The sequence below is a fragment of the Gobio gobio genome, assembly GCF_949357685.1.
Source record: "Gobio gobio genome assembly, chromosome: 9".
Taxonomy (NCBI): Eukaryota; Metazoa; Chordata; class Actinopteri; order Cypriniformes; family Gobionidae; genus Gobio; species Gobio gobio.
In genome coordinates, this window is record NC_137115.1 from 56,847,962 (window position 1) to 56,873,071 (window position 25,110).

The window sequence follows — 25,110 nt, forward strand, 5'->3', positions numbered from 1 at the left end:
TGGACGAGTGTGAGGTTTCCGGCATGTGTATGAACGGCCGCTGCGTGAACACGGAGGGCTCATTCAGGTGTGAGTGTATGGCTGGACTCGCCGTGGGGCTGGACGGACGCATCTGCGTAGGTGAGCGGTAATGCTGACCCTTCAGTGTGTGTGTGTGTGTGTGTGACCCTTCAGTGTGTGTGTGTGTGTGTGTGTGTGACCCTCAGTGTGTGTGTGTGTGACCCTCAGTGTGTGTGTGTGTGTGTGTGTGTGACCCTTCAGTGTGTGTGTGTGTGTGTGTGTGTGTGACCCTCAGTGTGTGTGTGTGTGTGTGTGTGTGTGTGTGTGTGACCCTCAGTGTGTGTGTGTGTGTGTGTGTGTGACCCTCAGTGTGTGTGTGTGTGTGTGTGTGTGTGTGTGTGTGTGTGACCCTCAGTGTGTGTGTGTGTGTGTGTGTGTGTGACCCTCAGTGTGTGTGTGTGTGTGTGTGTGTGTGTGTGTGTGTGTGTGTGACCCTCAGTGTGTGTGTGTGTGTGTGTGTGTGTGTGTGACCCTTCAGTGTGTGTGTGTGTGTGTGTGTGTGTGACCCTCAGTGTGTGTGTGTGTGTGTGTGTGTGTGACCCTCAGTGTGTGTGTGTGTGTGTGTGTGTGTGTGACCCTTCAGTGTGTGTGTGTGTGATGCTGACCCTTCAGTGTGTGTGTGTGTGTGTGTGTGTGTGACCCTCAGTGTGTGTGTGTGTGTGTGACCCTCAGTGTGTGTGTGTGTGTGTGTGTGTGTGTGTGTGTGTGTGACCCTTCAGTGTGTGTGTGTGTGATGCTGACCCTTCAGTGTGTGTGTGTGTGTGTGTGACCCTCAGTGTGTGTGTGTGTGTGTGTGTGTGTGTGTGTGTGTGACCCTTCAGTGTGTGTGTGTGTGTGTGCTGCTGACCCTTCAGTGTGTGTGTGTGATGCTGACCCTTCAGTGTGTGTGTGTGTGATGCTGACTCTCAGTGTGTGTGTGTGACTCTGACCCTTCAGTGTGTGTGTGTGATGCTGACCCTTCAGTGTGTATGTGTGTGATGCTGACCCTTCAGTGTGTGTGTGTGTGTGTGTGTGTGTGTGATGCTGACCCTTCAGTGTGTGTGTGTGATGCTGACCCTCAGTGTGTGTGTGTGTGTGTGTGTGACCCTTCAGTGTGTGTGTGTGTGTGCTGCTGACCCTTCAGTGTGTGTGTGTGTGATGCTGACCCTTCAGTGTGTGTGTGTGTGTGTGACCCTCAGTGTGTGCTGCTGACCCTTCAGTGTGTGTGTGTGTGTGATGCTGACCCTTCAGTGTGTGTGTGTGTGTGTGATGCTGACCCTTCAGTGTGTGTGTGTGTGTGATGCTGACCCTTCAGTGTGTGTGTGTGTGTGTGTGTGTGTGTGTGATGCTGACCCTCAGTGTGTGTGTGTGTGTGTGTGTGTGTGTGTGTGTGACCCTTCAGTGTGTGTGTGTGTGATGCTGACCCTTCAGTGTGTGTGTGTGTGATGCTGACCCTTCAGTGTGTGTGTGTGTGTGTGTGTGATGCTGACCCTTCAGTGTGTGTGTGTGTGTGTGTGATGCTGACCCTTCAGTGTGTGTGTGTGTGATGCTGACCCTTCAGTGTGTGTGTGTGTGATGCTGACCCTCAGTGTGTGTGTGTGTGATGCTGACCCTCAGTGTGTGTGTGTGTGATGCTGACTCTCAGTGTGTGTGTGTGTGATGCTGACCCTCAGTGTGTGTGTCTGTGATGCTGACTCTCAGTGTGTGTGTGTGTGTGATGCTGACTCTCAGTGTGTGTGTGTGATGCTGACCCTCAGTGTGTGTGTGTGTGTGTGTGTGATGCTGACTCTCAGTGTGTGTGTGTGACTCTGACCCTTCAGTGTGTGTGTGTGAATGCTGACCCTCAGTGTGTGTGTGTGATGCTGACCCTCAGTGTGAGTGTGATGCTGACTCTCAGTGTGAGTGTGTGACTCTGACCCTTCAGTATGTGTGTGTGATGCTGACTCTCAGTGTGTGTGTGTGACTCTGACCCTTCAGTGTGTGTGTGTGATGCTGACCCTCAGTGTGTGTGTGTGATGCTGACCCTCAGTGTGTGTGTGTGATGCTGACCCTCAGTGTGTGTGTGTGATGCTGACCCTCAGTGTGTGTGTGTGTGTGTGTGATGCTGACCCTCAGTGTGTGTGTGTGATGCTGACCCTTCAGTGTGTGTGTGTGTGTGTGATGCTGACTCTCAGTGTGTGTGTGTGACTCTGACCCTTCAGTGTGTGTGTGTGTGTGTGATGCTGACTCTCAGTGTGTGTGTGTGTGTGTGTGTGATGCTGACCCTCAGTGTGTGTGTGTGTGTGATGCTGACTCTCAGTGTGTGTGTGTGTGTGTGATGCTGACCCTCAGTGTGTGTGTGTGATGCTGACTCTCAGTGTGTGTGTGTGATGCTGACCCTCAGTGTGTGTGTGTGATGCTGACCCTCAGTGTGTGTGTGTGATGCTGACCCTCAGTGTGTGTGTGTGTGTGATGCTGACTCTCAGTGTGTGTGTGTGTGACTCTGACCCTTCAGTGTGTGTGTGTGATGCTGACCCTTCAGTGTGTGTGTGTGTGTGATGCTGACTCTCAGTGTGTGTGTGTGACTCTGACCCTTCAGTGTGTGTGTGTGATGCTGACTCTCAGTGTGTGTGTGTGTGATGCTGACCCTCAGTGTGTGTGTGTGATGCTGACCCTCAGTGTGTGTGTGTGATGCTGACCCTCAGTGTGTGTGTGTGCTGCTGACCCTCAGTGTGTGTGTGTGTGTGTGTGTGTGTGTGATGCTGACCCTCAGTGTGTGTGTGTGATGCTGACCCTTCAGTGTGTGTGTGTGTGTGTGTGTGTGTGTGATGCTGACCCTCAGTGTGTGTGTGTGATGCTGACCCTTCAGTGTGTGTGTGTGATGCTGACCCTTCAGTGTGTGTGTGTGTGTGTGTGTGTGTGTGTGTGTGTGTGTGTGTGTGTGTGTGTGTGTGTGTGTGTGTGTGTGTGTGTGTGTGTGTGTGTGTGATACTGACCCTCAGTGTGTGTGTGTGTGTGTGTGTGTGTGTGTGTGTGATGCTGACCCTCAGTGTGTGTGTGTGTGTGTGTGTGTGTGTGTGTGTGATGCTGACCCTCAGTGTGTGTGTGTGATGCTGACCCTTCAGTGTGTGTGTGTGTGTGTGTGTGTGTGTGTGTGTGATGCTGACCCTTCAGTGTGTGTGTGTGTGTGTGTGTGTGTGTGATGCTGACCCTCAGTGTGTGTGTGTGTGTGATGCTGACCCTCAGTGTGTGTGTGTGTGTGTGTGATGCTGACCCTCAGTGTGTGTGTGTGATGCTGACCCTCAGTGTGTGTGTGTGTGTGTGTGATGCTGACCCTTCAGTGTGTGTGTGTGATGCTGACCCTCAGTGTGTGTGTGTGTGTGTGTGATGCTGACCCTCAGTGTGTGTGTGTGTGTGATGCTGACCCTCAGTGTGTGTGTGTGTGTGTGTGATGCTGACCCTTCAGTGTGTGTGTGTGTGATGCTGACCCTCAGTGTGTGTGTGTGTGTGTGATGCTGACCCTCAGTGTGTGTGTGTGTGTGTGTGATGCTGACCCTCAGTGTGTGTGTGTGATGCTGACCCTTCAGTGTGTGTGTGTGTGATGCTGACCCTCAGTGTGTGTGTGTGTGATGCTGACCCTTCAGTGTGTGTGTGTGATGCTGACCCTCAGTGTGTTTGTGTGCTGCTGACCCTTCAGTGTGTGTGTGATGCTGACCCTTCAGTGTGTGTGTGATGCTGACCCTCAGTGTGTGATTCTGACCCTTCAGTGTGTGACTCTGACCCTTCAGTGTGTGCTGCTGACCCTTCAGTGTGTGTGCTGCTGACCCTTCAGTGTGTGACTCTGACCCTTCAGTGTGTGTGTGACTCTGACCCTTCAGTGTGTGTGTGACTCTGACCCTTCAGTGTGTGACTCTGACCCTTCAGTGTGTGACTCTGACCCTTCAGTGTGTGACTCTGACCCTTCAGTGTGTGACTCTGACCCTTCAGTGTGTGACTCTGACCCTTCAGTGTGTGACTCTGACCCTTCAGTGTGTGCTGCTGACCCTTCAGTGTGTGACTCTGACCCTTCAGTGTGTGACTCTGACCCTTCAGTGTGTGACTCTGACCCTTCAGTGTGTGACTCTGACCCTTCAGTGTGTGACTCTGACCCTTCAGTGTGTGCTGCTGACCCTTCAGTGTGTGACTCTGACCCTTCAGTGTGTGACTCTGACCCTTCAGTGTGTGACTCTGACCCTTCAGTGTGTGACTCTGACCCTTCAGTGTGTGCTGCTGACCCTTCAGTGTGTGACTCTGACCCTTCAGTGTGTGCTGCTGACCCTTCAGTGTGTGACTCTGACCCTTCAGTGTGTGACTCTGACCCTTCAGTGTGTGACTCTGACCCTTCAGTGTGTGACTCTGACCCTTCAGTGTGTGACTCTGACCCTTCAGTGTGTGCTGCTGACCCTTCAGTGTGTGACTCTGACCCTTCAGTGTGTGACTCTGACCCTTCAGTGTGTGACTCTGACCCTTCAGTGTGTGACTCTGACCCTTCAGTGTGTGACTCTGACCCTTCAGTGTGTGACTCTGACCCTTCAGTGTGTGACTCTGACCCTTCAGTGTGTGCTGCTGACCCTTCAGTGTGTGACTCTGACCCTTCAGTGTGTGACTCTGACCCTTCAGTGTGTGACGCTGACCGTTCAGTGTGACTCTGACCCTTCAGTGTGTGCTGCTGACCCTTCAGTGTGTGACTCTGACCCTTCAGTGTGTGACGCTGACCCTTCAGTGTGTGCTGCTGACCCTTCAGTGTGTGCTGCTGACCCTTCAGTGTGTGACGCTGACCCTTCAGTGTGTGACTCTGACCCTTCAGTGTGTGACTCTGACCCTTCAGTGTGTGACTCTTACCCTTCAGTGTGTGACTCTTACCCTTCAGTGTGTGACGCTGACCGTTCAGTGTGACTCTTACCCTTCAGTGTGTGACTCTGACCCTTCAGTGTGTGACTCTTACCCTTCAGTGTGTGACGCTGACCGTTCAGTGTGTGACTCTGACCCTTCAGTGTGTGCTGCTGACCCTTCAGTGTGTGACTCTGACCCTTCAGTGTGTGTGTGCTGCTGACCCTTCAGTGTGTGACTCTGACCCTTCAGTGTGTGACGCTGACCCTTCAGTGTGTGCTGCTGACCCTTCAGTGTGTGTGTGCTGCTGACCCTTCAGTGTGTGATTCTGACCCTTCAGTGTGTGCTGCTGACCGTTCAGTGTGTGACTCTGACCCTTCAGTGTGTGACTCTGACCCTTCAGTGTGTGACTCTGACCCTTCAGTGTGTGCTGCTGACCCTTCAGTGTGTGACTCTGACCCTTCAGTGTGTGCTGCTGACCCTTCAGTGTGTGATTCTGACCCTTCAGTGTGTGACTCTGACCCTTCAGTGTGTGACTCTGACCCTTCAGTGTGTGACGCTGACCCTTCAGTGTGTGACTCTGACCCTTCAGTGTGTGACTCTGACCCTTCAGTGTGTGACTCTGACCCTTCAGTGTGTGTGTGATGCTGACCCTTCAGTGTGTGTGTGATGCTGACCCTCAGTGTGTGATTCTGACCCTTCAGTGTGTGACTCTGACCCTTCAGTGTGTGCTGCTGACCCTTCAGTGTGTGTGCTGCTGACCCTTCAGTGTGTGACTCTGACCCTTCAGTGTGTGACGCTGACCCTTCAGTGTGTGACTCTGACCCTTCAGTGTGTGACTCTGACCCTTCAGTGTGTGACTCTGACCCTTCAGTGTGTGTGTGATGCTGACCCTTCAGTGTGTGTGTGATGCTGACCCTCAGTGTGTGACTCTGACCCTTCATTGTGTGACTCTGACCCTTCAGTGTGTGCTGCTGACCCTTCAGTGTGTGTGCTGCTGACCCTTCAGTGTGTGACTCTGACCCTTCAGTGTGTGACTCTGACCCTTCAGTGTGTGCTGCTGACCCTTCAGTGTGTGACTCTGACCCTTCAGTGTGTGACTCTGACCCTTCAGTGTGTGACGCTGACCCTTCAGTGTGTGACGCTGACCCTTCAGTGTGTGCTGCTGACCCTTCAGTGTGAGATTCTGACCCTTCAGTGTGTGACTCTGACCCTTCAGTGTGTGACGCTGACCCTTCAGTGTGTGCTGCTGACCCTTCAGTGTGAGATTCTGACCCTTCAGTGTGTGACTCTGACCCTTCAGTGTGTGCTGCTGACCCTTCAGTGTGTGACGCTGACCCTTCAGTGTGTGACTCTTACCCTTCAGTGTGTGACTCTGACCCTTCAGTGTGTGACTCTGACCCTTCAGTGTGTGACTCTGACCCTTCCGTGTGTGACTCTGACCCTTCAGTGTGTGACTCTGACCCTTCAGTGTGTGACTCTGACCCTTCAGTGTGTGACTCTGACCCTTCCGTGTGTGACTCTGACCCTTCAGTGTGTGACTCTGACCCTTCAGTGTGTGACTCTGACCCTTCAGTGTGTGACTCTGACCCTTCAGTGTGTGACTCTGACCCTTCCGTGTGTGACTCTGACCCTTCAGTGTGTGACTCTGACCCTTCAGTGTGTGACTCTGACCCTTCAGTGTGTGACTCTGACCCTTCAGTGTGTGACTCTGACCCTTCAGTGTGTGACTCTGACCCTTCAGTGTGTGACTCTGACCCTTCAGTGTGTGACTCTGACCCTTCAGTGTGTGACGCTGACCGTTCAGTGTGTGACTCTGACCCTTCAGTGTGTGCTGCTGACCCTTCAGTGTGTGACGCTGACCCTTCAGTGTGTGACGCTGACCCTTCAGTGTGTGACTCTTACCCTTCAGTGTGTGACTCTGACCCTTCAGTGTGTGACTCTTACCCTTCAGTGTGTGCTGCTGACCCTTCAGTGTGTGACTCTGACCCTTCAGTGTGTGCTGCTGACCCTTCAGTGTGTGTGTGCTGCTGACCCTTCAGTGTGTGATTCTGACCCTTCAGTGTGTGCTGCTGACCGTTCAGTGTGTGATTCTGACCCTTCAGTGTGTGACTCTGACCCTTCAGTGTGTGACTCTGACCCTTCAGTGTGTGCTGCTGACCCTTCAGTGTGTGCTGCTGACCCTTCAGTGTGTGTGTGCTGCTGACCCTTCAGTGTGTGATTCTGACCCTTCAGTGTGTGCTGCTGACCGTTCAGTGTGTGACTCTGACCCTTCAGTGTGTGACTCTGACCCTTCAGTGTGTGACTCTGACCCTTCAGTGTGTGACTCTGACCCTTCAGTGTGTGACTCTTACCCTTCAGTGTGTGCTGCTGACCCTTCAGTGTGTGACTCTGACCCTTCAGTGTGTGCTGCTGACCCTTCAGTGTGTGCTGCTGACCCTTCAGTGTGTGATTCTGACCCTTCAGTGTGTGACTCTGACCCTTCAGTGTGTGCTGCTGACCCTTCAGTGTGTGATTCTGACCCTTCAGTGTGTGCTGCTGACCCTTCAGTGTGTGATTCTGACCCTTCAGTGTGTGACTCTTACCCTTCAGTGTGTGACGCTGACCGTTCAGTGTGTGACTCTGACCCTTCAGTGTGTGCTGCTGACCCTTCAGTGTGTGACGCTGACCCTTCAGTGTGTGACTCTGACCCTTCAGTGTGTGACTCTGACCCTTCAGTGTGTGCTGCTGACCCTTCAGTGTGTGATTCTGACCCTTCAGTGTGTGCTGCTGACCCTTCAGTGTGTGACGCTGACCCTTCAGTGTGTGACTCTGACCCTTCAGTGTGTGACTCTGACCCTTCAGTGTGTGCTGCTGACCGTTCAGTGTGTGACTCTGACCCTCAGTGTGTGACTCTGACCCTTCAGTGTGTGCTGCTGACCCTTCAGTGTGTGACGCTGACCCTTCAGTGTGTGCTGCTGACCCTTCAGTGTGTGATTCTGACCCTTCAGTGTGTGCTGCTGACCGTTCAGTGTGTGATTCTGACCCTTCAGTGTGTGACTCTGACCCTTCAGTGTGTGACTCTGACCCTTCAGTGTGTGCTGCTGACACTTCAGTGTGTGCTGCTGACCCTTCAGTGTGTGTGTGCTGCTGACCCTTCAGTGTGTGATTCTGACCCTTCAGTGTGTGCTGCTGACCGTTCAGTGTGTGACTCTGACCCTTCAGTGTGTGACTCTGACCCTTCAGTGTGTGACTCTGACCCTTCAGTGTGTGACTCTGACCCTTCAGTGTGTGCTGCTGACCCTTCAGTGTGTGACTCTGACCCTTCAGTGTGTGCTGCTGACCCTTCAGTGTGTGTGTGCTGCTGACCCTTCAGTGTGTGATTCTGACCCTTCAGTGTGTGTGTGACTCTGACCCTTCAGTGTGTGACTCTGACCCTTCCGTGTGTGCTGCTGACCCTTCAGTGTGTGACTCTGACCCTTCCGTGTGTGCTGCTGACCCTTCAGTGTGTGCTGCTGACCCTTCAGTGTGTGACTCTGACCCTTCAGTGTGTGCTGCTGACCCTTCAGTGTGTGACTCTGACCCTTCAGTGTGTGACTCTGACCCTTCAGTGTGTGACTCTGACCCTTCAGTGTGTGCTGCTGACCCTTCAGTGTGTGCTGCTGACCCTTCAGTGTGTGACTCTGACCCTTCAGTGTGTGACTCTGACCCTTCAATGTGTGACTCTGACCCTTCAGTGTGTGACTCTGACCCTTCAGTGTGTGCTGCTGACCCTTCAGTGTGTGACTCTGACCCTTCAGTGTGTGACTCTGACCCTTCAGTGTGTGATTCTGACCCTTCAGTGTGTGACTCTGACCCTTCAGTGTGTGCTGCTGACCCTTCAGTGTGTGACTCTGACCCTTCAGTGTGTGACTCTGACCCTTCAGTGTGTGCTGCTGACCCTTCAGTGTGTGATTCTGACCCTTCAGTGTGTGTGTGACTCTGACCCTTCAGTGTGTGACTCTGACCCTTCCGTGTGTGACTCTGACCCTTCAGTGTGTGACTCTGACCCTTCAGTGTGTGACTCTGACCCTTCAGTGTGTGACTCTGACCCTTCAGTGTGTGCTGCTGACCCTTCAGTGTGTGACTCTGACCCTTCAGTGTGTGCTGCTGACCCTTCAGTGTGTGACTCTGACCCTTCAGTGTGTGACTCTGACCCTTCAGTGTGTGACTCTGACCCTTCAGTGTGTGACTCTGACCCTTCAGTGTGTGACTCTGACCCTTCAGTGTGTGACTCTGACCCTTCCGTGTGTGACTCTGACCCTTCAGTGTGTGACTCTGACCCTTCAGTGTGTGACTCTGACCCTTCAGTGTGTGACTCTTACCCTTCAGTGTGTGACGCTGACCGTTCAGTGTGTGACTCTGACCCTTCAGTGTGTGCTGCTGACCCTTCAGTGTGTGACGCTGACCCTTCAGTGTGTGACTCTTACCCTTCAGTGTGTGACTCTGACCCTTCAGTGTGTGACTCTTACCCTTCAGTGTGTGCTGCTGACCCTTCAGTGTGTGACTCTGACCCTTCAGTGTGTGCTGCTGACCCTTCAGTGTGTGTGTGCTGCTGACCCTTCAGTGTGTGATTCTGACCCTTCAGTGTGTGCTGCTGACCGTTCAGTGTGTGATTCTGACCCTTCAGTGTGTGACTCTGACCCTTCAGTGTGTGACTCTGACCCTTCAGTGTGTGCTGCTGACCCTTCAGTGTGTGCTGCTGACCCTTCAGTGTGTGTGTGCTGCTGACCCTTCAGTGTGTGATTCTGACCCTTCAGTGTGTGCTGCTGACCCTTCAGTGTGTGACTCTGACCCTTCAGTGTGTGACTCTGACCCTTCAGTGTGTGACTCTGACCCTTCAGTGTGTGACTCTTACCCTTCAGTGTGTGCTGCTGACCCTTCAGTGTGTGACTCTGACCCTTCAGTGTGTGCTGCTGACCCTTCAGTGTGTGCTGCTGACCCTTCAGTGTGTGATTCTGACCCTTCAGTGTGTGACTCTGACCCTTCAGTGTGTGCTGCTGACCCTTCAGTGTGTGATTCTGACCCTTCAGTGTGTGCTGCTGACCCTTCAGTGTGTGATTCTGACCCTTCAGTGTGTGACTCTGACCCTTCAGTGTGTGCTGCTGACCCTTCAGTGTGTGATTCTGACCCTTCAGTGTGTGCTGCTGACCGTTCAGTGTGTGATTCTGACCCTTCAGTGTGTGCTGCTGACCGTTCAGTGTGTGACTCTGACCCTTCAGTGTGTGACTCTGACCCTTCAGTGTGTGACTCTGACCCTTCAGTGTGTGCTGCTGACCCTTCAGTGTGTGACTCTGACCCTTCAGTGTGTGCTGCTGACCCTTCAGTGTGTGTGTGCTGCTGACCCTTCAGTGTGTGATTCTGACCCTTCAGTGTGTGTGTGACTCTGACCCTTCAGTGTGTGACTCTGACCCTTCCGTGTGTGCTGCTGACCCTTCAGTGTGTGACTCTGACCCTTCCGTGTGTGCTGCTGACCCTTCAGTGTGTGCTGCTGACCCTTCAGTGTGTGACTCTGACCCTTCAGTGTGTGACTCTGACCCTTCAGTGTGTGCTGCTGACCCTTCAGTGTGTGACTCTGACCCTTCAGTGTGTGCTGCTGACCCTTCAGTGTGTGCTGCTGACCCTTCAGTGTGTGACTCTGACCCTTCAGTGTGTGACTCTGACCCTTCAGTGTGTGCTGCTGACCCTTCAGTGTGTGACTCTGACCCTTCAGTGTGTGACTCTGACCCTTCAGTGTGTGCTGCTGACCCTTCAGTGTGTGATTCTGACCCTTCAGTGTGTGTGTGACTCTGACCCTTCAGTGTGTGACTCTGACCCTTCCGTGTGTGACTCTGACCCTTCAGTGTGTGACTCTGACCCTTCAGTGTGTGACTCTGACCCTTCAGTGTGTGACTCTGACCCTTCAGTGTGTGCTGCTGACCCTTCAGTGTGTGACTCTGACCCTTCAGTGTGTGCTGCTGACCCTTCAGTGTGTGACTCTGACCCTTCAGTGTGTGACTCTGACCCTTCAGTGTGTGACTCTGACCCTTCAGTGTGTGACTCTGACCCTTCAGTGTGTGACTCTTACCCTTCAGTGTGTGACGCTGACCGTTCAGTGTGTGACTCTGACCCTTCAGTGTGTGACGCTGACCCTTCAGTGTGTGACTCTTACCCTTCAGTGTGTGACGCTGACCGTTCAGTGTGTGACGCTGACCCTTCAGTGTGTGACTCTTACCCTTCAGTGTGTGACTCTGACCGTTCAGTGTGTGACTCTGACCCTTCAGTGTGTGACTCTTACCCTTCAGTGTGTGACTCTGACCCTTCAGTGTGTGACTCTGACCGTTCAGTGTGTGACTCTGACCCTTCAGTGTGTGACTCTTACCCTTCAGTGTGTGACGCTGACCGTTCAGTGTGTGACTCTGACCCTTCAGTGTGTGACTCTTACCCTTCAGTGTGTGACTCTGACCCTTCAGTGTGTGACGCTGACCCTTCAGTGTGTGACTCTTACCCTTCAGTGTGTGACTCTGACCCTTCAGTGTGTGCTGCTGACCCTTCAGTGTGTGACTCTTACCCTTCAGTGTGTGACTCTGACCCTTCAGTGTGTGACGCTGACCCTTCAGTGTGTGACTCTTACCCTTCAGTGTGTGACTCTGACCCTTCAGTGTGTGACTCTTACCCTTCAGTGTGTGACTCTGACCCTTCAGTGTGTGACTCTGACCCTTCAGTGTGTGACGCTGACCCTTCAGTGTGTGCTGCTGACCCTTCAGTGTGTGACTCTGACCCTTCAGTGTGTGACTCTTACCCTTCAGTGTGTGACTCTGACCCTTCAGTGTGTGACTCTTACCCTTCAGTGTGTGACGCTGACCGTTCAGTGTGTGACTCTGACCCTTCAGTGTGTGCTGCTGACCCTTCAGTGTGTGACGCTGACCCTTCAGTGTGTGACTCTTACCCTTCAGTGTGTGACTCTGACCCTTCAGTGTGTGACTCTTACCCTTCAGTGTGTGACGCTGACCGTTCAGTGTGTGACTCTGACCCTTCAGTGTGTGACTCTTACCCTTCAGTGTGTGACGCTGACCGTTCAGTGTGTGACTCTGACCCTTCAGTGTGTGCTGCTGACCCTTCAGTGTGTGACTCTGACCCTTCAGTGTGTGCTGCTGACCCTTCAGTGTGTGACGCTGACCCTTCAGTGTGTGACTCTTACCCTTCAGTGTGTGACTCTGACCCTTCAGTGTGTGACTCTTACCCTTCAGTGTGTGACGCTGACCGTTCAGTGTGTGACTCTGACCCTTCAGTGTGTGCTGCTGACCCTTCAGTGTGTGACGCTGACCCTTCAGTGTGTGACTCTTACCCTTCAGTGTGTGACTCTGACCCTTCAGTGTGTGACTCTTACCCTTCAGTGTGTGACGCTGACCCTTCAGTGTGTGACTCTGACCCTTCAGTGTGTGACGCTGACCGTTCAGTGTGTGACTCTGACCCTTCAGTGTGTGCTGCTGACCGTTCAGTGTGTGACTCTTACCCTTCAGTGTGTGACGCTGACCGTTCAGTGTGTGACTCTGACCCTTCAGTGTGTGCTGCTGACCCTTCAGTGTGTGCTGCTGACCCTTCAGCGTGTGACTCTGACCCTTCAGTGTGTGCTGCTGACCCTTCAGTGTGTGTGTGCTGCTGACCCTTCAGTGTGTGATTCTGACCCTTCAGTGTGTGCTGCTGACCCTTCAGTGTGTGACTCTGACCCTTCAGTGTGTGCTGCTGACCCTTCAGTGTGTGTGTGCTGCTGACCGTTCAGTGTGTGATTCTGACCCTTCAGTGTGTGCTGCTGACCCTTCAGTGTGTGACTCTGACCCTTCAGTGTGTGCTGCTGACCCTTCAGTGTGTGACTCTGACCCTTCAGTGTGTGACTCTGACCCTTCAGTGTGTGCTGCTGACCCTTCAGTGTGTGACTCTGACCCTTCAGTGTGTGACTCTGACCCTTCAGTGTGTGACTCTGACCCTTCAGTGTGTGACTCTGACCCTTCAGTGTGTGACTCTGACCCTTCAGTGTGTGACTCTTACCCTTCAGTGTGTGACGCTGACCGTTCAGTGTGTGACTCTGACCCTTCAGTGTGTGCTGCTGACCCTTCAGTGTGTGACGCTGACCCTTCAGTGTGTGACGCTGACCCTTCAGTGTGTGACTCTGACCCTTCAGTGTGTGACTCTGACCCTTCAGTGTGTGACTCTTACCCTTCAGTGTGTGACGCTGACCGTTCAGTGTGTGACTCTGACCCTTCAGTGTGTGCTGCTGACCCTTCAGTGTGTGACGCTGACCCTTCAGTGTGTGACTCTGACCCTTCAGTGTGTGACTCTGACCCTTCAGTGTGTGACGCTGACCGTTCAGTGTGTGACTCTGACCCTTCAGTGTGTGCTGCTGACCCTTCAGTGTGTGACTCTGACCCTTCAGTGTGTGACTCTGACCCTTCAGTGTGTGACGCTGACCCTTCAGTGTGTGACTCTGACCCTTCAGTGTGTGACGCTGACCCTTCAGTGTGTGACTCTTACCCTTCAGTGTGTGACTCTGACCCTTCAGTGTGTGACGCTGACCGTTCAGTGTGACTCTGACCCTTCAGTGTGTGACTCTGACCCTTCAGTGTGTGACTCTGACCCTTCAGTGTGTGACTCTGACCCTTCAGTGTGTGACGCTGATCGTTCAGTGTGTGACTCTGACCCTTCAGTGTGTGACGCTGACCCTTCAGTGTGTGATTCTGACCCTTCAGTGTGTGACTCTGACCCTTCAGTGTGTGACTCTGACCCTTCAGTGTGTGACGCTGACCGTTCAGTGTGTGACTCTGACCCTTCAGTGTGTGCTGCTGACCCTTCAGTGTGTGCTGCTGACCCTTCAGTGTGTGACGCTGACCCTTCAGTGTGTGACTCTGACCCTTCAGTGTGTGACTCTGACCCTTCAGTGTGTGACGCTGACCGTTCAGTGTGACTCTGACCCTTCAGTGTGTGACTCTGACCGTTCAGTGTGTGACTCTGACCCTTCAGTGTGTGACTCTGACCCTTCAGTGTGTGACTCTGACCCTTCAGTGTGTGCTGCTGACCCTTCAGTGTGTGACGCTGACCCTTCAGTGTGTGACGCTGACCCTTCAGTGTGTGACTCTGACCCTTCAGTGTGTGACTCTGACCCTTCAGTGTGTGACGCTGACCCTTCAGTGTGTGACTCTGACCCTTCAGTGTGTGACGCTGACCCTTCAGTGTGTGACTCTGACCCTTCAGTGTGTGCTGCTGACCCTTCAGTGTGTGCTGCTGACCCTTCAGTGTGTGACGCTGACCCTTCAGTGTGTGACTCTGACCCTTCAGTGTGTGATTCTGACCCTTCAGTGTGTGCTGCTGACCCTTCAGTGTGTGACGCTGACCCTTCAGTGTGTGACTCTGACCCTTCAGTGTGTGCTGCTGACCCTTCAGTGTGTGCTGCTGACCCTTCAGTGTGTGCTGCTGACCCTTCAGTGTGTGCTGCTGACCCTTCAGTGTGTGACGCTGACCCTTCAGTGTGTGACTCTGACCCTTCAGTGTGTGCTGCTGACCCTTCAGTGTGTGCTGCTGACCCTTCAGTGTGTGACGCTGACCCTTCAGTGTGTGACGCTGACCGTTCAGTGTGACTCTGACCCTTCAGTGTGTGACGCTGACCCTTCAGTGTGTGACTCTGACCCTTCAGTGTGTGCTGCTGACCCTTCAGTGTGTGCTGCTGACCCTTCAGTGTGTGACGCTGACCCTTCAGTGTGTGCTGCTGACCCTTCAGTGTGTGACGCTGACCGTTCAGTGTGACTCTGACCCTTCAGTGTGTGACGCTGACCGTTCAGTGTGTGACTCTGACCCTTCAGTGTGTGACTCTGACCCTTCAGTGTGTGACTCTGACCCTTCAGTGTGTGTTGCTGACCCTTCAGTGTGTGACGCTGACCCTTCAGTGTGTGACGCTGACCCTTCAGTGTGTGACTCTGACCCTTCAGTGTGTGACGCTGACCCTTCAGTGTGTGACTCTGACCCTTCAGTGTGTGACGCTGACCCTTCAGTGTGTGCTGCTGACCCTTCAGTGTGTGCTGCTGACCCTTCAGTGTGTGCTGCTGACCCTTCAGTGTGTGCTGCTGACCCTTCAGTGTGTGACTCTGACCCTTCAGTGTGTGACTCTGACCCTTCAGTGTGAGCTGCTGACCCTTCAGTGTGTGCTGCTGACCCTTCAGTGTGTGCTGCTGACCCTTCAGTGTGTGACTCTGACCCTTCAGTGTGTGACTCTGACCCTTCAGTGTGTGCTGCTGACCCTTCAGTGTGTGACCCTGACCCTTCAGTGTGTGACTCTGACCCTTCAGTGTGTGCTGCTGACCCTTCAGTGTGTGCTGCTGACCCTTCAGTGTGTGACTCTGACCCTTCAGTGTGTGACTCTGACCCTTCAGTGTGTGCTGCTGACCCTTCAGTGTGTGACGCTGACCCTTCAGTGTGTGACTCTGACCCTTCAGTGTGTGCTGCTGATCCTTCAGTGTGTGACTCTGACCCTTCAGTGTGTGACTCTGACCCTTCAGTGTGTGCTGCTGACCCTTCAGTGTGTGCTGCTGACCCTTCAGTGTGTGACTCTGACCCTTCAGTGTGTGACTCTGACCCTTCAGTGTGTGCTGCTGACCCTTCAGTGTGTGCTGCTGACCCTTCAGTTTGTGCTGCTGACCCTTCAGTGTGTGCTGCTGACCTTCAGTGTGTTACTCTGACCCTTCAGTGTGTGCTGCTGACCCTTCAGTGTGTGACGCTGACCCTTCAGTTTGTGCTGCTGACCTTCAGTGTGTGACGCTGACCCTTCAGTTTGTGCTGCTGACCTTCAGTGTGTCCTGCTGACCCTTCAGTGTGTGACTCTGACCCTTCAGTGTGATTCTGACCCTTCAGTGTGTGACTCTGACCCTTCAGTGTGTGCTGCTGACCCTTCAGTGTGTGACTCTGACCCTTCAGTGTGTGCTGCTGACCCTTCAGTGTGTGATTCTGACCCTTCAGTGTGTGCTGCTGACCCTTCAGTGTGTGACTCTGACCCTTCAGTGTGTGCTGCTGACCCTTCAGTGTGTGACTCTGACCCTTCAGTGTGTGACTCTGACCCTTCAGTGTGTGACTCTGACCCTTCAGTGTGTGACGCTGACCCTTCAGTGTGTGACTCTGACCCTTCAGTGTGTGCTGCTGACCGTTCAGTGTGTGAGTCTGACCCTTCAGTGTGTGACTCTGACCCTTCAGTGTGTGACTCTGACCCTTCAGTGTGTGACTCTGACCCTTCAGTGTGTGACTCTGACCCTTCAGTGTGTGACGCTGACCCTTCAGTGTGTGACTCTGACCCTTCAGTGTGTGCTGCTGACCGTTCAGTGTGTGACTCTGACCCTTCAGTGTGTGACTCTGACCCTTCAGTGTGTGACTCTGACCCTTCAGTGTGTGCTGCTGACCGTTCAGTGTGTGACGCTGACCCTTCAGTGTGTGACTCTGACCCTTCAGTGTGTGACTCTGACCCTTCAGTGTGTGCTGCTGACCGTTCAGTGTGTGACTCTGACCCTTCAGTGTGTGACTCTGACCCTTCAGTGTGTGACTCTGACCCTTCAGTGTGTGCTGCTGACCGTTCAGTGTGTGACGCTGACCCTTCAGTGTGTGACTCTGACCCTTCAGTGTGTGACTCTGACCCTTCAGTGTGTGCTGCTGACCCTTCAGTGTGTGACTCTGACCCTTCAGTGTGTGCTGCTGACCCTTCAGTGTGTGACTCTGACCCTTCAGTGTGTGACTCTGACCCTTCAGTGTGTGACGCTGACCCTTCAGTGTGTGACTCTGACCCTTCAGTGTGTGACTCTGACCCTTCAGTGTGTGCTGCTGACCCTCAGTGTGTGACGCTGACCCTTCAGTGTGTGACGCTGACCCTTCAGTGTGTGACTCTGACCCTTCAGTGTGTGACGCTGACCCTTCAGTGTGTGACTCTGACCCTTCAGTGTGTGACGCTGATCCTTCAGTGTGTGACTCTGACCCTTCAGTGTGTGACGCTGACCCTTCAGTGTGTGACTCTGACCCTTCAGTGTGTGACGCTGATCCTTCAGTGTGTGACTCTGACCCTTCAGTGTGTGATTCTGACCCTTCAGTGTGTGATTCTGACCCTTCAGTGTGTGATTCTGACCCTTCAGTGTGTGACGCTGACCCTTCAGTGTGTGACTCTGACCCTTCAGTGTGTGACGCTGACCCTTCAGTGTGTGACTCTGACCCTTCAGTGTGTGACGCTGATCCTTCAGTGTGTGACGCTGACCCTTCAGTGTGTGATGCTGACCCTTCAGTGTGTGATTCTGACCCTTCAGTGCGATTCTGACCCTTCAGTGTGTGACGCTGACCCTTCAGTGTGTGCTGCTGACCCTTCAGTGTGTGATGCTGACTCTTCAGTGCGATTCTGACCCTTCAGTGTGTGATTCTGACCCTTCTGTGTGACGCTGACCCTTAAGTGCGATTCTGACCCTTCAGTGTGTGCTGCTGACCCTTCAGTGTGTGATTCTGACCCTTCAGTGTGTGATGCTGACCCTTCAGTGCGATTCTGACCCTTCAGTGTGTGACGCTGACCCTTCAGTGCGATTCTGACCCTTCAGTGTGTGATGCTGACCCTTCAGTGTGTGATTCTGACCCCTCAGTGTGTGATGCTGACCCTTCAGTGTGTGATTCTGACCCTTCAGTGTGTGATGCTGACCCCTCAGTGCGATTCTGACCCTTCAGTGTGTGACGCTGACTCTTCAGTGCGATTCTGACCCTTCAGTGTGTGCCATTGACCCCTCAGTGTGTGATGCTGACCCTTCAGTGTGTGATGCTGACCCTTCAGTGTGTGATTCTGACCCTTCAGTGCGATTCTGACCCTTCAGTGCGATTCTGACCCTTCAGTGTGTGACGTTGACCCTTCAGTGTGTGATTCTGACCCTTCAGTGCGATTCTGACCCTTCAGTGCGATTCTGACCCTTCAGTGTGTGACGATGACCCTTCAGTGTGTGCTGCTGACCCTTCAGTGCGATTCTGACCCTTCAGTGCGATTCTGACCCTTCAGTGTGTGATGCTGACCCTTCAGTGCGTTTCTGACCCTTCAGTGTGTGACGATGACCCTTCAGTGTGTGCTGCTGACCCTTCAGTGCGATTCTGACCCTTCAGTGTGTGATGCTGACCCTTCAGTGCGTTTCTGACCCTTCAGTGTGTGACGCTGACCCTTCAGTGCGTTTCTGACCCTTCAGTTTGTGACGCTGACCCTTCAGTGTGTGACGCTGACCCTTCAGTGTGTGACGCTGACCCTCAGTGTGTGCTGCTGACCCTTCAGTGTGTGACGCTGACCCTTCAGTGTGTGACGCTGACCCTCAGTGTGTGGTGCTGACCCTTCAGTGTGTGACGCTGACCCTTCAGTGTGTGATGCTGACCCTTCAGTGCGATTCTGACCCTTCAGTGTGTGCTGCTGACCCTTCAGTGTGTGATTCTGACCCTTCAGTGTGTGCTGCTGACCCTTCAGTGTGTGATTCTGACCCTTCAGTGCGATTCTGACCCTTCAGTGCGTGACTCTGGTGACGCTGACCCTTCAGTGTGTGACGCTGACCCTCAGTGTGTGGTGCTGACCCTTCAGTGTGTGGTGCTGACCCTTCAGTGTGTGCTGCTGACCCTTCAGTGTGTGACTCTGACCCTTCAGTGTCTGCTGCTGACCCTTCAGTGTGTGGTGCTGACCCTTCAGTGTGTGACTCTGACCCTTCAGTGTGTGGTGCTGACCCTTCAGTGTGTGCTGCTGACCCTTCAGTGTGTGACTCTGACCCTTCAGTGTCTGCTGCTGACCCTTCAGTGTGTGGTGCTGACCCTTCAGTGTGTGACTCTGACCCTTCAGTGTGTGCTGCTGACCCTTCAGTGTGTGACTCTGACCCTTCAGTGTCTGCTGCTGACCCTTCAGTGTGTGGTGCTGACCCTCAGTGTGTGGTGCTGACCCTTCAGTGTGTGGTGCTGACCCTTCAGTGTGTGCTGCTGACCCTTCAGTGTGTGACTCTGACCCTTCAGTGTCTGCTGCTGACCCTTCAGTGTGTGGTGCTGACCCTTCAGTGTGTGACTCTGACCCTTCAGTGTGTGACGCTGACCCTTCAGTGTGTGACGCTGACCCTTCAGTGTGTGGTGCTGACCCTTCAGTGTGTGACGCTGACCCTTCAGTGTGTGATGCTGACCCTTCAGTGCGATTCTGACCCTTCAGTGTGTGCTGCTGACCCTTCAGTGTGTGATTCTGACCCTTCAGTGTGTGCTGCTGACCCTTCAGTGTGTGCTGCTGACCCTTCAGTGTGTGACTCTGACCCTACAGTGTGTGATTCTGACCCTTCAGTGCGATTCTGACCCTTCAGTGCGATTCTGACCCTTCAGTGTGTGCTGTTGACCCTTCAGTGCGATTCTGACCCTTCAGTGTGTGCTGTTGACCCTTCAGTGCGATTCTGACCCTTCAGTGTGTGACTCTGACCCTTCAGTGTGTGACTCTGACCGTTCAGTGTGTGACTCTGACCCTTCAGTGTGTGACTCTGACCCTTCAGTGTGTGACTCTGACCCTTCAGTGTGTGACTCTGACCCTTCAGTGTGTGCTGCTGACCCTTCAGTGTGTGACGCTGACCCTTCAGTGTGTGACGCTGACCCTTCAGTGTGTGACTCTGACCCTTCAGTGTGTGACTCTGACCCTTCAGTGTGTGACGCTGACCCTTCAGTGTGTGACTCTGACCCTTCAGTGTGTGACGCTGACCCTTCAGTGTGTGACTCTGACCCTTCAGTGTGTGCTGCTGACCCTTCAGTGTGTGCTGCTGACCCTTCAGTGTGTGACGCTGACCCTTCAGTGTGTGACTCTGACCCTTCAGTGTGTGCTGCTGACCCTTCAGTGTGTGCTGCTGACCCTTCAGTGTGTGACGCTGACCCTTCAGTGTGTGACGCTGACCATTCAGTGTGTGACTCTGACCCTTCAGTGTGTGACTCTGACCCTTCAGTGTGTGCTGCTGACCCTTCAGTGTGTGACGCTGACCCTTCAGTGTGTGACGCTGACCCTTCAGTGTGTGACTCTGACCCTTCAGTGTGTGACGCTGACCCTTCAGTGTGTGACTCTGACCCTTCAGTGTGTGACGCTGACCCTTCAGTGTGTGCTGCTGACCCTTCAGTGTGTGCTGCTGACCCTTCAGTGTGTGACGCTGACCCTTCAGTGTGTGACTCTGACCCTTCAGTGTGTGCTGCTGACCCTTCAGTGTGTGACTCTGACCCTTCAGTGTGTGCTGCTGACCCTTCAGTGTGTGCTGCTGACCCTTCAGTTTGTGCTGCTGACCCTTCAGTTTGTGCTGCTGACCCTTCAGTGTGTGCTGCTGACCTTCAGTGTGTTACTCTGACCCTTCAGTGTGTGCTGCTGACCCTTCAGTGTGTGACGCTGACCCTTCAGTTTGTGCTGCTGACCTTCAGTGTGTGCTGCTGACCCTTCAGTGTGTGACGCTGACCCTTCAGTTTGTGCTGCTGACCTTCAGTTTGTGCTGCTGACCCTTCAGTGTGATTCTGACCCTTCAGTGTGTGACTCTGACCCTTCAGTGTGTGCTGCTGACCCTTCAGTGTGTGACTCTGACCCTTCAGTGTGTGACTCTGACCCTTCAGTGTGTGCTGCTGACCCTTCAGTGTGTGATTCTGACCCTTCAGTGTGTGCTGCTGACCCTTCAGTGTGTGACTCTGACCCTTCAGTGTGTGCTGCTGACCCTTCAGTGTGTGACTCTGACCCTTCAGTGTTTGACTCTGACCCTTCAGTGTGTGCTGCTGACCCTTCAGTGTGTGACTCTGACCCTTCAGTGTGTGACTCTGACCCTTCAGTGTGTGCTGCTGACCGTTCAGTGTGTGACTCTGACCCTTCAGTGTGTGACTCTGACCCTTCAGTGTGTGACTCTGACCCTTCAGTGTGTGCTGCTGACCCTTCAGTGTGTGACTCTGACCCTTCAGTGTGTGACTCTGACCCTTCAGTGTGTGACGCTGACCCTTCAGTGTGTGACTCTGACCCTTCAGTGTGTGCTGCTGACCCTCAGTGTGTGACGCTGACCCTTCAGTGTGTGACGCTGACCCTTCAGTGTGTGACTCTGACCCTTCAGTGTGTGACGCTGACCCTTCAGTGTGTGACTCTGACCCTTCAGTGTGTGACGCTGATCCTTCAGTGTGTGACTCTGACCCTTCAGTGTGTGACTCTGACCCTTCAGTGTGTGACGCTGACCCTTCAGTGTGTGACGCTGACCCTTCAGTGCGTTTCTGACCCTTCAGTGTGTGACGATGACCCTTCAGTGTGTGCTGCTGACCCTTCAGTGCGATTCTGACCCTTCAGTGTGTGATGCTGACCCTTCAGTGCGTTTCTGACCCTTCAGTGTGTGACGCTGACCCTTCAGTGCGTTTCTGACCCTTCAGTGTGTGACGCTGACCCTTCAGTGTGTGACGCTGACCCTTCAGTGTGTGACGCTGACCCTCAGTGTGTGCTGCTGACCCTTCAGTGTGTGACGCTGACCCTTCAGTGTGTGACGCTGACCCTCAGTGTGTGGTGCTGACCCTTCAGTGTGTGGTGCTGACCCTTCAGTGTGTGACTCTGGTGACGCTGACCCTTCAGTGTGTGACGCTGACCCTCAGTGTGTGGTGCTGACCCTTCAGTGTGTGGTGCTGACCCTTCAGTGTGTGCTGCTGACCCTTCAGTGTGTGACTCTGACCCTTCAGTGTCTGCTGCTGACCCTTCAGTGTATGGTGCTGACCCTTCAGTGTGTGACTCTGACCCTTCAGTGTGTGACGCTGACCCTTCAGTGTGTGACGCTGACCCTTCAGTGTGTGGTGCTGACCCTTCAGTGTGTGACGCTGACCCTTCAGTGTGTGATGCTGACCCTTCAGTGCGATTCTGACCCTTCAGTGTGTGCTGCTGACCCTTCAGTGTGTGATTCTGACCCTTCAGTGTGTGCTGCTGACCCTTCAGTGTGTGACTCTGACCCTACAGTGTGTGATTCTGACCCTTCAGTGCGATTCTGACCCTTCAGTGCGATTCTGACCCTTCAGTGTGTGCTGTTGACCCTTCAGTGCGATTCTGACCCTTCAGTGTGTGCTGCTGACCCTTCAGTGTGTGATTCTGACCCTTCAGTGTGTGCTGCTGACCCTTGAGTGTGTGATTCTGACCCTTCAGTGTGTGATGCTGACCCTTCAGTGTGTGATTCTGACCCTTCAGTGCGATTCTGACCCTTCAGTGCGTTTCTGACCCATCAGTGTGTGACGATGACCCTTCAGTTCGATTCTGACCCTTCAGTGTGTGCTGCTGACCCTTCAGTGTGTGATTCTGACCCTTCAGTGTGTGCTGCTGACCCTTCAGTGTGTGATTCTGACCCTTCAGTGTGTGACTCTGACCCTTCAGTGTGTGATTCTGACCCTTCAGTGTGTGCTGCTGACCCTTCAGTGTGTGACTCTGACCCTTCAGTGTGTGATTCTGACCCTTCAGTGCGATTCTGACCCTTCAGTGTGTGACGATGACCCTTCAGTGTGCGATTCTGACCCTTCAGTGTGTGACGCTGACCCTTCAGTGCGATTCTGACCCTTCAGTGTGTGACGCTGACCCTTCAGTGCGATTCTGACCCTTCAGTGTGTGCTGTTGACCCTTCAGTGCGATTCTGACCCTTCAGTGTGTGACTCTGACCCTTCAGTGTGTGACTCTGACCGTTCAGTGTGTGACTCTGACCCTTCAGTGTGTGACTCTGACCCTTCAGTGTGTGACTCTGACCCTTCAGTGTGTGACTCTGACCCTTCAGTGTGTGACGCTGACCCTTCAGTGTGTGACGCTGACCCTTCAGTGTGTGACGCTGACCCTTCAGTGTGTGACTCTGACCCTTCAGTGTGTGACGCTGACCCTTCAGTGTGTGACGATGACCCTTCAGTGTGCGATTCTGACCCTTCAGTGTGTGACGCTGACCCTTCAGTGCGATTCTGACCCTTCAGTGTGTGACGCTGACCCTTCAGTGCGATTCTGACCCTTCAGTGTGTGCTGTTGACCCTTCAGTGCGATTCTGACCCTTCAGTGTGTGACTCTGACCCTTCAGTGTGTGACTCTGACCGTTCAGTGTGTGACTCTGACCCTTCAGTGTGTGACTCTGACCCTTCAGTGTGTGACTCTGACCCTTCAGTGTGTGACTCTGACCCTTCAGTGTGTGACGCTGACCCTTCAGTGTGTGACGCTGACCCTTCAGTGTGTGACGCTGACCCTTCAGTGTGTGACTCTGACCCTTCAGTGTGTGACTCTGACCCTTCAGTGTGTGACGCTGACCCTTCAGTGTGTGACTCTGACCCTTCAGTGTGTGACGCTGACCCTTCAGTGTGTGACTCTGACCCTTCAGTGTGTGCTGCTGACCCTTCAGTGTGTGCTGCTGACCCTTCAGTGTGTGACGCTGACCCTTCAGTGTGTGACTCTGACCCTTCAGTGTGTGCTGCTGACCCTTCAGTGTGTGCTGCTGACCCTTCAGTGTGTGACGCTGACCCTTCAGTGTGTGACGCTGACCCTTCAGTGTGTGACGCTGACCATTCAGTGTGTGACTCTGACCCTTCAGTGTGTGCTGCTGACCCTTCAGTGTGTGCTGCTGACCCTTCAGTGTGTGACGCTGACCCTTCAGTGTGTGACGCTGACCATTCAGTGTGTGACTCTGACCCTTCAGTGTGTGACTCTGACCCTTCAGTGTGTGCTGCTGACCCTTCAGTGTGTGACGCTGACCCTTCAGTGTGTGACGCTGACCCTTCAGTGTGTGACTCTGACCCTTCAGTGTGTGACGCTGACCCTTCAGTGTGTGACTCTGACCCTTCAGTGTGTGACGCTGACCCTTCAGTGTGTGCTGCTGACCCTTCAGTGTGTGCTGCTGACCCTTCAGTGTGTGACGCTGACCCTTCAGTGTGTGACTCTGACCCTTCAGTGTGTGCTGCTGACCCTTCAGTGTGTGACTCTGACCCTTCAGTGTGTGCTGCTGACCCTTCAGTGTGTGCTGCTGACCCTTCAGTTTGTGCTGCTGACCCTTCAGTGTGTGCTGCTGACCTTCAGTGTGTTACTCTGACCCTTCAGTGTGTGCTGCTGACCCTTCAGTGTGTGACGCTGACCCTTCAGTTTGTGCTGCTGACCTTCAGTGTGTGCTGCTGACCCTTCAGTGTGTGACGCTGACCCTTCAGTTTGTGCTGCTGACCTTCAGTTTGTGCTGCTGACCCTTCAGTGTGATTCTGACCCTTCAGTGTGTGACTCTGACCCTTCAGTGTGTGCTGCTGACCCTTCAGTGTGTGACTCTGACCCTTCAGTGTGTGACTCTGACCCTTCAGTGTGTGCTGCTGACCCTTCAGTGTGTGATTCTGACCCTTCAGTGTGTGCTGCTGACCCTTCAGTGTGTGACTCTGACCCTTCAGTGTGTGCTGCTGACCCTTCAGTGTGTGACTCTGACCCTTCAGTGTTTGACTCTGACCCTTCAGTGTGTGCTGCTGACCCTTCAGTGTGTGACTCTGACCCTTCAGTGTGTGACTCTGACCCTTCAGTGTGTGCTGCTGACCGTTCAGTGTGTGACTCTGACCCTTCAGTGTGTGACTCTGACCCTTCAGTGTGTGACTCTGACCCTTCAGTGTGTGCTGCTGACCCTTCAGTGTGTGACTCTGACCCTTCAGTGTGTGACTCTGACCCTTCAGTGTGTGACGCTGACCCTTCAGTGTGTGACTCTGACCCTTCAGTGTGTGCTGCTGACCCTCAGTGTGTGACGCTGACCCTTCAGTGTGTGACGCTGACCCTTCAGTGTGTGACTCTGACCCTTCAGTGTGTGACGCTGACCCTTCAGTGTGTGACTCTGACCCTTCAGTGTGTGACGCTGATCCTTCAGTGTGTGACTCTGACCCTTCAGTGTGTGACTCTGACCCTTCAGTGTGTGACGCTGACCCTTCAGTGTGTGACTCTGACCCTTCAGTGTGTGACGCTGATCCTTCAGTGTGTGACTCTGACCCTTCAGTGTGTGACGCTGACCCTTCAGTGTGTGACGCTGACCCTCAGTGTGTGATGCTGACCCTTCAGTGTGTGATTCTGACTCTTCAGTGCGATTCTGACCCTTCAGTGTGTGATTCTGACCCTTCTGTGTGACGCTGACCCTTAAGTGCGATTCTGACCCTTCAGTGTGTGACGCTGACCCTTCAGTGTGTGCTGCTGACTCTTCAGTGCGATTCTGACCC

General features: G+C 53.7%; 1 protein-coding gene across 3 annotated transcripts in view; it reads left to right on the forward strand.

Annotated features, from left to right (window-relative positions):
- The window catches only part of fbn1 (fibrillin 1), a 251,586-nt gene that overhangs the window by 68,322 nt on the left and 158,154 nt on the right, over positions 1–25,110 (forward strand). For all 3 annotated transcript variants that reach the window (XM_079825341.1, XM_079825340.1, XM_079825342.1), the window contains one exon: positions 1–120. This exon is cut by the window's left edge and continues 3 nt beyond it. In XM_079825341.1, coding sequence (XP_079681467.1) covers positions 1–120 — 120 coding nt within the window. The remainder of the gene's footprint in view (positions 121–25,110) is intronic.